The sequence below is a fragment of the Symphalangus syndactylus genome, chromosome 15 (genome assembly GCF_028878055.3).
Source record: "Symphalangus syndactylus isolate Jambi chromosome 15, NHGRI_mSymSyn1-v2.1_pri, whole genome shotgun sequence".
NCBI lineage: Eukaryota > Metazoa > Chordata > Mammalia > Primates > Hylobatidae > Symphalangus > Symphalangus syndactylus.
The window spans coordinates 85682443-85695423 of NC_072437.2; the positions used below are offsets into that span (position 1 = coordinate 85682443).

At 37.8% G+C, this 12981-nt stretch overlaps 1 protein-coding gene across 1 annotated transcript in view; it reads right to left on the reverse strand.

The window, feature by feature from the left end:
• The window catches only part of SUCLA2 (succinate-CoA ligase ADP-forming subunit beta), a 61481-nt gene that overhangs the window by 11726 nt on the left and 36774 nt on the right, over positions 1–12981 (reverse strand). The window contains exon 7 of the mRNA XM_055243999.2: positions 61–222. Within this exon, the coding sequence (XP_055099974.1) occupies positions 61–222 (162 nt within the window). The remainder of the gene's footprint in view (positions 1–60; positions 223–12981) is intronic.

The window sequence follows — 12981 nt, forward strand, 5'->3', positions numbered from 1 at the left end:
AACTTAGTAAATCCAAATTAAACTTAGTGAATCCAGTTCTAACATAAAAACACATGGTACCTAGGCAGCCTATATTTCCATCGAGGCCAATGTAGTTGAGATTTGCCTTAGCAGCATCTTTGTCCCTTTCATCTTCCTGGGTCCAGTCCTGTAGATCAAAGATTTTCTTTTGGCGATAGGCTGAATTAGAGTCAAAATTGATCTTTGCATCCATACACAATACTTTGAAGGGAAAAAGAGAAAAGTGACCTTAATTTCAAGACAGATACAATAAAGTATCAAATAATCAAATGGTCTTTCATTTAGGGAAAAGACACATTTTAATTTTGTTATTTAATGAAAATATTTCAATTTATGTTCACCATGAATTCAAACTGTTCTTTAAAACAGAGTATTTGGGAATTAAAACTGCCCCATCAAAGTTATTGGGTCTACATCCATGCTATGCACTACATAAAGAAAAAGAAAACCTCAAAAATATTTTAAATTATTTAAAAATTGTCAAAAATTAACTATCCTTGTTCCTAGCTAGCCCCATCACTTGGGCCCCATATCCCATCCCCTCTCATCTACTCAAAAATAATGTTCCAGCAATTCCGTCTCCCCTACATTATAAATCTGCCTCTCCTCCCCTTACCTTTCTATTGGCTAAATCTTGCCGACTTGCTAAAACAGTTTTATTTCCTCACCTTAATAAAGAGAAAAAAAAATCTTTTAACTCCTATTTCCCCCTTAGTCTTTACTACACAGCAACTCCTTGAAGATTTGTCTAATTAAAAGAGAGGTCTCAGAACAAGGGTTTCTGGGGAAAAAAAAGAAATAGAGGGGTGGGCAAACTATGGCCAGATTTGGCCTGTGCCTGTTTTTATTTTTATTTTTTTGAGACAGGGTCTTGTTCTCACACCCAGACTAAAGTGCAGTGGCGTGATCTCAGCTCACTTCAACCTCCACCTCCCAGGTTCAAGCAATTCTCATGCCTCAGTCTTCCGAGTAGCTGGGAATACAGGTATGCACCACAACACCCAGCTAATTTTTGTAGTTTTAGTCGAGATAGGGTTTTGCCATGTTGGCCAGGCTGGTCTTGAACTGCTGACCTCAAGTAATCCACCCGCCTCAGCTTCTCAAAATGCTGAGATTAAAAGTGTGAGCAACTGAGCCCAACCTGTGCCTGTTTTCAAATGGCCTGTAAGCTAAGAATGGATTTTACACTTTTAAAGGATTATGAAGACAAAAGGAGAAAAGAAAAAGAAGAAGCAAAACAGCAGCACCGAAAACTGTATGTGATCCATAAAGCCTAAAATACTTATTAACTGCCAACCCCTGTGCTTAAACTCCTTGTACCAAATTTTTTTCCTGCCATTCTCTCTTACACCCACTCTAATCAGGCTTTTACTTCCAGCACTCTACCAAAATGGCTCTTAACAAAGGTCACCTCTCTGACTTCACCTTTAAGTACTCTACCCCTTCCTCACTCCAATCTAACCATAACATTCTCCTTGCAGCTCCTGAAAAGATACAGGGTTGAAAGAAGTGAGCAATTTCAGCTGCTGCCCAACACAGGAGAAAAAGTTTGGAGCCCAGCTAAGTACCATTAATACCAAAAGTCAATATTCTTTCAGAGGAAGATAACAGAATTCAGTCTTTACACCATAGCTCCCAAAATGTATAGTATATGAGTCAAACTTACTAGATCCATAACGAAACAGGGAAATGTGACCACTAGTAAAGAGAAAAAACAGTCAACTGAAACCAAACCCACAGTAACCCAAATTTAGAATAATCAGAAGACTATTATAAACTTTTTAAAACATGTTTAAGGATTTAAGAGAAAATATGGCCATAATAAATGAACACACAGGTAATCTAAGCAGAGAATAAAACAAGAGAACAAAATGGAAAATCTAGAACTAAAAAGTATAATATCTGAAATAAAAAATTCACTGGATGAACTTAACAGCAGACTGGTGATGGGTCAGTGAACCTGAAGACAAAGAGAAACTATCCAATCTGCAGGAGAAAAAAAAAGAAAAAAGATTTTAATGGTTTTAGGTCTAACATATAAGTATTTAATCCATCTTGAATTAATTTTTGTATAAGGTGTAAGGAAGGGATCCAGTTGCAGCTTTCTACATATGGCTAGCCAGTTTTCCCAGACCTAAAACCATTAAAATCCTACAAGAAAACCTAGGCAATACCATTCAGGACATAGGCGTGGGCAAGGACTTCATGTCTAAAACACCAAAAGCAATGGCAACAAAAGCCAAAATCGACAAATGGGATCTCATTAAACTAAAGAGCTTCTGCACAGCAAAAGAAACTATCAGAGTGAACAGGCAACCTACACAATGGGAGAAAATTTTTGCAACCTACTCATCTGACAAAGGGCTAATATCCAGAATCTACAATGAACTCAAACAAATTTACAAGAAAAAAACAAACAACCCCATCAAAAAGTGGGCAGAGGACATGAACAGACACTTCTCAAAAGAAGACATTTATGCAGCCAAAAAACACATGAAGAAATGCTCATCATCACTGGCCATCAGAGAAATGCAAATCAAAACCACAGTGAGATACCATCTCACACCAGTTAGAATGGCCATCATTAAAAAATCAGGAAACAACAGGTGTTGGAGAGGATGTGGAGAAATAGGAACACTTTTACACTGTTGGTGGGACTGTAAACTAGTTCAACCATTGTGGAAGTCAGTGTGGCGATTCCTCAGGGATCTAGAACTAGAAATACCATTTGACCCAGCCATCCCATTACTGGGTATATACCCAAAGGACTATAAATCATGCTGCTATAAAGACACATGCACACGTATGTTTATTGCGGCACTATTCACAATAGCAAAGAGTTGGAACCAACCCAAATGTCCAACAACGATAGACTGGATTAAGAAAATGTGGCACATATACACCATGGAATACTATGCAGCCATAAAAAATGATGAGTTCGTGTCCTTTGTAGGGACATGGATGAAACTGGAAAACATCATTCTCAGTAAACTATCGCAAGGACAAAAAACCAAACATCGCATGTTCTCACTCATAGGTGGGAATTGAACAATGAGAACTCATGGACACAGGAAGGGGAACATCACGCTCCGGGGACTGTTGTGGGGTGGGGGGAAGGGGGAGGGACAGCATTAGGAGATACACCTAATGCTAAATGACGAGTTAATGGGTGCAGGAAATCAACATGGCACATGGATACATATGTAACAAACCTGCACATTGTGCACATGTACCCTAAAACCCTAAAGTATAATAAAAAAAAAAAGAAACTGCACCTCAGTGACCTCTTGGACAATATAAAGAAGTCTAATGTGAAACTGAAAGGAGAATGGGACAGGAAAAAAGTGATGAAAGAAAAATATATCAAGCCAAGATTCTATAACCAGTGAAAATATACTTCAAAAGAAGGACAGAATAAAGACATTTATAGAATAATGGCAACAATATTCATCACTAGCAGACCTGTGCTAAGAGAAATGCTACAGAAAGTTCTTCAGGCTCAAGGGATGTAACGTGGAAATCTGAATCTAAAGTAGTAAATGTCAAGAAGGGGCAGTTTTGTCCCACAGGGGACATCAGGAAATGTCTGGGGGCATTTTTGTTTGTCACAAATGGAGGCTGCTACTGGCACCTGAATGCTACTGGATAAACATCCTGTTAAACACCCGACCAAGCACAGGACAGCCTCCCATAACAACAACAAAAAAATCAACCTACCCTAAAATGTCAATAGTGCCAATGTTGGTAAATCTTCATCTATGGGTAGGAAAGAACAACAAAAATATATGAGCAAATTGAAACCAACCCAATAGTCCCACAGACTGTTCTTTTGGATAAACAGTGAAATTGATCTTTCTGGTCTTAAAGCTTGAAGCTTACATTTGTTTTATCTGAGTTCCTTCCTCAGGAAGGGACCTTCAGGGCTCTCAAAAAAATGTATCAAAGAACTGAAACTCACCAGATCACCACATCCAGACAATGAGACTAGACTCTGGACCCCTCATTCATCATGATTGCTTCCTTGACCCTCCCTAGTTCCTATTTTCTTACACATTGTTACATTTTTTTCCCTGCTATATAAACCCTAGTTTTAGCCAGTCAGGGAGATGGATTTGAGACTGAGCTCCTATCTCCTCAGCTGCAACACCCGATTAAAGCCTTCTTCCTTGGCAATACTTGTCTCAGTAATTGGCTTTCTGTGTGGCGAGCAGCAGGACCTAGAACAAACCCCTAGTGATTCTGTAACAGATTTTGGTTAGTTGACAGGGAACATGTTGCTTGTGACTCAGCTGATGTGGACGGGGAGTCTCAGAAGCCATCCTAAGCAGCTGCCCACCCAATTTTGGCTGAAGGTGAGTGTCAGTCTCTCTCTGGCCCCACCACGGCCAGCCCCAACCACATTCCTGATTGCCTCATTAGAACTGCCTTTGAAACTTGACATTGCATAGATATAGGTAAGTGTCCTTCATGGGCCTAGACATAAGGATTTGCTCCTCTCAATTTGGGAAATCTTTAAAAGAATTTTCATTTGTAGGTTGAACAAGCCCAAATGACTGAGAGAGAGAAGCACCCTAACTGTTTCAGTAAGAACATTCTTGGAGTTTTTTCTGTAATTGCGTGTTGTGTCCAGGCAGGTGAGTGTCCTTTGTGGGTACTGGACAGTTGGATCAGCTCCTCTCAATTTGGGTAATTCCTAAGGAATTTTTGTTTGCAGTTGACCAAGCCCAACTAATGGAGAGAGGAAGCACCTTAAGTGTTTCAGTTTGGACACTCTTGGGGCCTGTTTGTTGCTGTAGCAGTTGGATTGTGTTTGGGTGATTGTGTGTTTTATATAGTCATGAGAAATTAGAATTTGGTAAAATGATACACTTTTGCAATACTGTTTGGTCCCAGTGTTGTTTGGAATCTGGAGTTTGCTGCTGAATGAAAAAGTGGGATGGAGTTGTGTGTTACCCAGACTTTTGTGCTGCTATCCTAAGCAGGGTTGAGCCTGATTACTATGTGATGTTCTCCTTTGCTGATGTTTGGCCCCAGTGTTCTTTGGAGTCTGGGGAGGTTTGGCCTTTAAAAAATCAAACTGCCATGAAAACTGCTTTACCCAAAGTTTTGGTTCACAGCTTTCAGTGGATTACCTATTGGAGTAAACAAAGTGTAACCATGTAAAATCAGTGAGTTTGTATTGCTATCTCATGGCTAGAGTTCCAAGGTAAACATTACTGGATTTTCATTTGTGTGTGTGCACACTGTTAGGTAACAGGTGTACCTTAATGGCGCTGGTTCCGGGTTCTTCTTCCTCCTCGATACAGACCCGCCAAAGAAAAACCAATCAGAAAGAGGCGCCTTCCTGCCTTGGTCTGAGCCCAGCCCCCCAGCCAACCATTGACCTCCACGTAATGTCTCAGAATATAAAAAGCCGAAGCCCCGAAGCCCTCTCTCTCTGCTTCCTCTTCGGCTCCCTACCTGACACCTCCAATAAAGATCTCTTGACCGTAACTGGTGTAGCGTGGTCTTAGCCTGAGTCTGTAGAGTCACTCTTTCACATACATACATGTCTAGATGTGTTTATTTGTATGTACACTTGTTATATGTTGTGTCTACCAAACTGGCTTATAAGTAAAAGAGTACTCATAAATTAAGTCCAAGCAATTTTTAAGTTCATGTGAGTTAAGTAAATCTTTACTAAACAAGCTAGCTTTAAAATTGTTAGTAAAATGAAAATAGCGATGTCTTCAGAATTGTCAGCATACATTTTTGCCTGCATTTTATATTTGTCTCTGGTAGATATTTTGAGGTGTCAGGGTTTGGCATAGAAGGTTATAAAACTATAAACCCAGGCAAAACAAAATGATCTTTGTGCAAATTTTTTGATAAGACTAATTAAGTTATTGGTTTAATGAAAATAGTTATTGGTGAAAATGCCTATGTAGTTAACTTTAGAGTTCTTATTTCAGTGAATGACTGATATTCATAGATTATAAAATGGTTAATAAGGAAGTAACTTTAAATGATGGCATCTAATATATGTTTTCAGAAGTAATCTAGATAAACTTTAAAATGAAAGAACTGAATACATGTAATTGGGATAAATGTTTTAGGTGAACTTCTTGTGTAATTTAAAATTTTGAAATTATTTTTGATGCTCATTGGATATCTGGGTCATTTCCAGTCAAGAAAGGGTTGTGATACAGGAAATACGTTTCTAAAAATTGTGGAACTGTTCTCATCTATAAAATGCTAATATAGTTCAGGATTGCTTCCTAGGGTTTCACTAACATTTAAGGTTATTAAGGACAAGAAATAATATATAATTCTGTTTAAAAAATGTGCCCAAAAAATGTGTTCTAAGAAAAATAATAATTTTGTTTAATTCAGAAGTTATCTAAAAGTTAATTCAAATTATGGGCTTGAAAAAGTTTTTTATGAAACAAGGTAGTAAGGAAACAAGTGGGGGAGAAAGGTGTGAAAAAAATTATGTATATGAAGATCACGTATTTTTGGTAAGGAAGGTTATAAAGAAAAGATAATAATTTTGTATGTGAAAGGATCTTGTATGGTAAATTGCTGTCCTGGAGTAAAACAATGTTATTTAAAGAAAAAAGAAAGAAGAAGGGAGAGGGAGGAGGAGGAAGAGGGGGAAGAGGAGGAAGGGCGGAGGGGGGGGGGAGGAGGAGGAGGGAAATCTGGGACTGATCAGAAAGCCCAGGAGAAGGAGGAGGAGGAGGAGGAAGAGGAAAAAATTCTGGGACTGATTGGAAAGCCCAGGCATGTCATGGGTGGTCTGTGTAAGTCATATGCAGCTTTTCTGGTTTTCCGGTGTGTCTATCTTCATGCACATAAAGAGAAAACAGAACACAGAAGAGTTTAGATAATAGATTCTTTACAACCTGAGAATGAGAGAAACTTGGCTAATTAACATTTCATAGTTAAAGCTCTTAGTCTTGATGAAGGTAAAATAAGAAATATTGTAAAGAAATGCATTGGCAATTTAGCAATTCTTAATAGTTAAGCATGAAGCCAGATCTAGTATGGACCCATATTTCACATACATGCTTGCATTGCTTCACACTATGTTAGTTGTTTTGCATGGATACTGCTGGCACTGGAGTATGTACTGGTCATGTGCCTAGAGTGAGTTTCTTGATTGCACAAGATGTATGGTGATATTGGTGGACTTAAGGTTATTGAATTGTGTACCAGGAATAAAATATTCATCATGTGGTTTTTTGGGAGGTTCTGGGTAACACTGTAGTCTCCAGGGTAGACTGAATAGGGGAAAGATTGAGGGCTGGGTTTCCTGTTTGTTTTTGCTTCTGATTTTCATTTGTTTGCTGTTGTTCTCCTGTGGGTTTTGCTTGTGTATGCATATATATAAAACCATAAACTTTTTAAGTCTGTAATGGAAAGCTTTTATTTGGTTCTACAATTTGCCCTATTTATCTAAAGTTCCTAAGCTACTTTGGTCAAGCCTTTAAAAACTGATAGAGGACACCATCCATTTAAAATTTGGTGGGTTTTGCTTACCTCTAATGATCTAAAGAACTACAAGAGTTTTAAGGTTTCCGGCACACACACAAAAATAATAATAAAAGACAAATTCTGAACAGTACATTATATATTCTGTTATTTGGAAAAAGTAGGTGAGAATAAAAATGTTTAAATGTTTATATCCAAATAATTCAATTCAATCAATAATTTAATGAAGAAAAACTGTGATGTGGGTACAAAGTTTTAATGTTCAGAAAAGACTGGCCCTGTCATTAAGGAAATTATATTGATTAGGATTTCTCCTCAAACTAATTTAGTTGTGTTGACCATTATTAAAATTAAGTGACATTCATTTGAATTAAGTAGTTAAAAAAAAAAGAGAGACTTTCTAGTGACTTTTGATCCCAAGACGTTTATCAATGATGGGCTTTCGTGTGTACCTGTAAACAGAATATGTGCAGTTGTTGCACTGGTTTGAAGATTAACACTCATAATGAACTGCTTTTCTGAGACACAGGGCCAGAAGTTAAAACTATTCCATCCCTCTAGGCCCAGGGATCACAGCGGAAGAGGCAGCCATGTAAGATTGTAAAGGCTGATTTTGAGGGATAAGATCAGAGTTTTTCTATAAATTAAACATTAATACCAAAAGCACACTGATGCAAGGCCAGCATCTGGGTCTATGTGTTAGAAGAATATGGTTTTCTTAGAGCACTGATACACTCTTTAAAAAGAAAATTGGGACCAGTTATTAAAAGTTTATGGAAATCTTACCTTATGGTCAAATTGATTAAAATTGGATAGATTTGTTTATACAGTTTTATTAACTTTAACATTAATAATATATCATAAAGGAAAATTTTGGTTTTTGCTTTTGAACAAAATGTTTGTGTAATATTAAGAGATAAAAGATTTTGTTTACCTTCTGAGTAAGTTGCAGGGAGAAAATGGGGCGGGCAGACAAGTTTAGTTGGCATGCTATCTTTATTACATCTTATTGCTTAGGAAAATGAGTCTCCTCTCTATCAAAGAGTAAAAGCTTTTGTATAATTTTGGCTAAATGAATGACATTTTACCGTGACTTTGTGATTCTATTTTGTGATAACAAGTGTCTTAAAACTTTGACATTTGGCAAACTTTTTATAAGCAAAATTTCAAGATCTAAATTCAGTCTTTTTGACTTCAAACTATTTTTTTTGTGTATTAGGTTCCCTGACATCCAAAGGAGATATATTAGGCTTATTAGGCTTGTTATGTTAGAATTATACAGGAAGCATTATCAAATGTGAGGTAGTATTTAACTGTCTTTGGGTTATATTTATATAGATATGTTGTTAATATGCGTTCAAGGATTGTATGACATTCCTGAAATTCTGATGTGTCTTAATATATGTTGTCAGTAGTAATTAAGATTATGTTAAATTGTTGTATGCCACACAAGTAACCAAATTTCCTTATCAACTGTGTCTTTATGACTGTCTTATGACTTTTGACATCCACAATTGATATATTGCTTTGAATCTCCTCAAAAAGTGACTTATAATCACCTATGGTCCAAGGCTTGCTTCTTTGGAGGAGTTCATGAAAAGGACTCTTTAATGCAGGTTTCTAAAAACTTTGGAGTTTGTGCCCCTGGATTAGAGAGACCTTCCAGGACTCTAATTAAAGAGCTGATATGTTTATAAAGATTGCTAACCCAATATGAAGCAGAGCAGGAGTTCATTGCATGGACTGAAATAATGAAGACTGAAATATTTTTTATGGCTTTGTTTGAAATATTGATGATTCTTTTGTCTGTTTTTTGTTTTTCAGAGTCTGGAGAATATGTTCCTTTTGAGCTATATATAGACTTGATATATACTTTAAGTGTATTGAGTAGAGAATACTTTTGTAAGTAGAATTTGAGGCATATTTCTCTCTCTGCCTAATTTCTCCAGAATTTGGAAACTATCTGCGAATATTCTTAATTCATGGAAAATGTGTTTGTTTGCATACATTTAATAAGAACCTGTTTTCTTTTGTAATGGGACACAGCTGGAGGAACTGGCTATTTTCCTAGGACTTTGACTGAAATGACCTTGTGAGATGTTCCTGCAAAGCCAATTTGGAAGAATCTATGGGCAATGATTCTTGTCACACTGTGTGTGGGTAATCAGGCCAAGTATATGGGACTGAAGCTTATTTTGCAGGTAGACTGGTAGAAGCTTATTTTGCAGGTAGATCCTGCTGTGATTTGTCTTTGGTGGAAGTGGTACGCCAGAGAGAGGAATATTATGTGTCAGAAGAAACTCTCTATTAGATGAACCTTTGATTCCTGGGTGGCTACATGGTCACCTATGGTATGGAGCTGCCTATGACACCCTTCCTCAGCATGAAGCAGCCAGAAAGACCAATGACTGGATTCCTCATGATTGAGGAACTGATAAATAGAAAGGGAAGACTGAAACTGACACAACAGTCCCATAGACTGTTCTTCTGGATAAACACGGAAATTGACCTTTCTGGTCTTAAAGCTTAAAACTTACGAGTTTTTCCTCAGGAAGGGACCTTAGGACCTCTCAAAAAAATGTATCAGAGAACTGAAACTCATCAGATCACCACATCCAGACAATGAGACTCTTACCACTTATTCATGATGACTGCTTCCTTGCCCCTCCCTAGTTCTTGTTGTCTTACACATTGTTACATTTCTTCCCTGCTATATAAACTCCTGGTTTTAGTCAGTCAGGGAGATAGATTTGAGACTGAGATCCCATCTCCTCAGCTGCAGCACCCAATTAAACCCCTCTTCTTTGGCAATACTTCTCAGTGATTGGCTTTCTGTGCAGCAGGACCTAGACCAAACCCCTGGTGTTTTGGTAACAAAATGAATAACTATACTGAAGCTAATAAAAGCCATTTGTGTAAATGTTGAATAAGAAAATAATGAACCTTGAAGAACTCAAGTGGAATTAGTCATCAGAATAAATTTGGAGATTTTTTAAAATACAGATAGAAGGCTGGGCACGGTGGCTCTCACCTGTAATCCCAGCACTTCAGGAGGCTGAAGAGGGTGGATCACCTGAGGTCAGGAGTTTGAGACCAGCCTGGCTAACATGGAGAAACTCCATCTCTACTAAAAATACAAAAAAGTTGCCAGGCATGGTGGCACGTGCCTGTAATCCCAGCTACTCGGGGGGCTGAGACAAGAAAATCACCTGAACCCGGGAGGCGGAGGTTGCAGTGAGCTGAGATCACGCCACTGCACTCCAGCCTGGGCAACAGAACGAGACTCTGTCCCAAAACAATAAAACAAACAAAAAAAAACAGACATAAACATAGGTGTGTTTTTATGTATGTGTACAAACATATACATACACATACACACACACATACTTCTTGGCTCTGTCTGCTGAAAAGGCCTAGAAGCAATGACACAATATTAGCAATATGTATTAAGTAGTATGTCTATCTTGGTACCTATTAATAAATATCGTTTTCCACAAAAAGAAGCCAGGGTCCTTTGGAGAAAAGGTGGATTGCCGAACTGTGACAAGGAAAACAGAAGATAATCCTGGAATATCTTGTTCCACAAAATGTAAAGGCTTGCTCAAATAATAATATGGGCATATCAAAAGGACAAAGGGAGGACTTATAGTCACACAAACCTTGCAAATGTTTGTAGCAGCTTGTTGGTAATAGCAAACTACTGCAAATAACCCAAATATCCTTCAAAGTGTAAATGGCTGAATGAAATCAGGTACTTCTATACAGTGGAATGCTACTCAGCAATGAAAAAGAAACTATTGGTAGATGCAACAACCTGGACAGACCTCAAAGGCATTATGTATAGTAAAAAGGTCAACCTCAAAAGGTTATATATTATATGACTGCACTTATATAACATTTTCAAAATTAAAAAAAACTATACAGGATGAAGAATAGACTAGTGATTTCCAGGGCACAGGGACGGGGTAGTAAAGAACTGGTAGAGGATGTGAATGCAAAGAGGTCTCCTGTGCTGACGAACAGTCTGTATCTTGATTGTGGTAGTGGCTACTCAAATCTATGTATGGAATAAATTAAATAAAATTATACATATACACACAAACAACTGCAGGTTTAAAATGTTAAAAAAATGGTGAAAACTAAGTAAAATATTTAGTCTAGCTAACAGTAATGAACCAATGTCAACTAACTGTTTGGGTATATACAGCTAAATAAGATGTCATCATTGGGTGAAGGGCATGCAAGACTATTATTTTAACAACTTCCTGAAAGTCTGTATTTGTTTCAATATTGTAAGTTAAATTATAATTTTATTTATAATTTTTCATTTATTTAAAAAAAAAAAAAAAAGAGGCCACAGGAGCAAGCCTGAAAGTGGCCTCTGCTGGCCAAATCTGGGACAGTCTGCGTAACAAAATAAGGATTAAAATGGATAACTCATTGATTAAAGAATGGATGAGCCCATCCTGATACAAACGAATGGGGCAGAAGAGAAAGCTCTTCTGTATAATACAAAGCCAACTAGTAAATATAGAGCGAATGATGTAGTTAGAAAATCATCAGCAGAGGCCGGGCGCGGTGGCTCACGCTTGTAATCCCAGCACTTTGGGAGGCCGAGGCGGGCGGATCACGAGGTCAGGAGATCGAGACCACGGTGAAACCCCGTCTCTACTAAAAATACAAAAAAAAATTAGCCGGGCGTGATGGCGGGCGCCTGTAGTCCCAGCTACTTGGAGAGGCTGAGGCAGGAGAATGGCGTGAACCCGGGAGGCGGAGCTTGCAGTGAGCCGAGATTGCGCCACTGCACTCCAGCCTGGGTGACAGAGCGAGACTCTGTCTCAAAAAAAAAAAAAAAAGAAAATCATCAGCAGATGCCAAAACTAATGGGTAAAAGTTTGACAACAAATATAATATTTTCCCACAAATTTCATAGTAATTACAATGGGAAAAAAAAATGATTCTATAATGAAAAAACCTTCTGGAAACTATCTTAAACAAGTGAGCCAAGTTAACATTATCAATACTGGAAAAAAATCAACATAATGTACCTCCTGACATCGTGCACTATGAAGCAAAAAAACACCATGAGGGAACATCAAACAGAGAAACACAAACTGAAGGGCATTCTATGAAATAAATGACCCCTTCTTTAAAAAACAAACAAACAAAAAAACAGGAACAACAAAAAATAAGGTCAAGAAATAAATCGAACTTCCAGATCTGTTCCAGGTCAAATAGATGTGACAACTCAATTCAATGTGTGATCCTGGTCCTGGGGGAAAATAGTATAAAGGACATCACTAGGACAGCTGGCTACATTTGAATATGTATTATGAATTAGATAATATTTTCTCAGTATTAAATTTCTTGGTTTTAATAAATGTAGTCAGGTTATATAAGAGAATGTTCTTGGCTTGTGCCTGCAATCCCAGGACTTTCAGAGGCCAAGGCAGGCAGATCACGAAGTCAGGAGATCAAGACCATCCT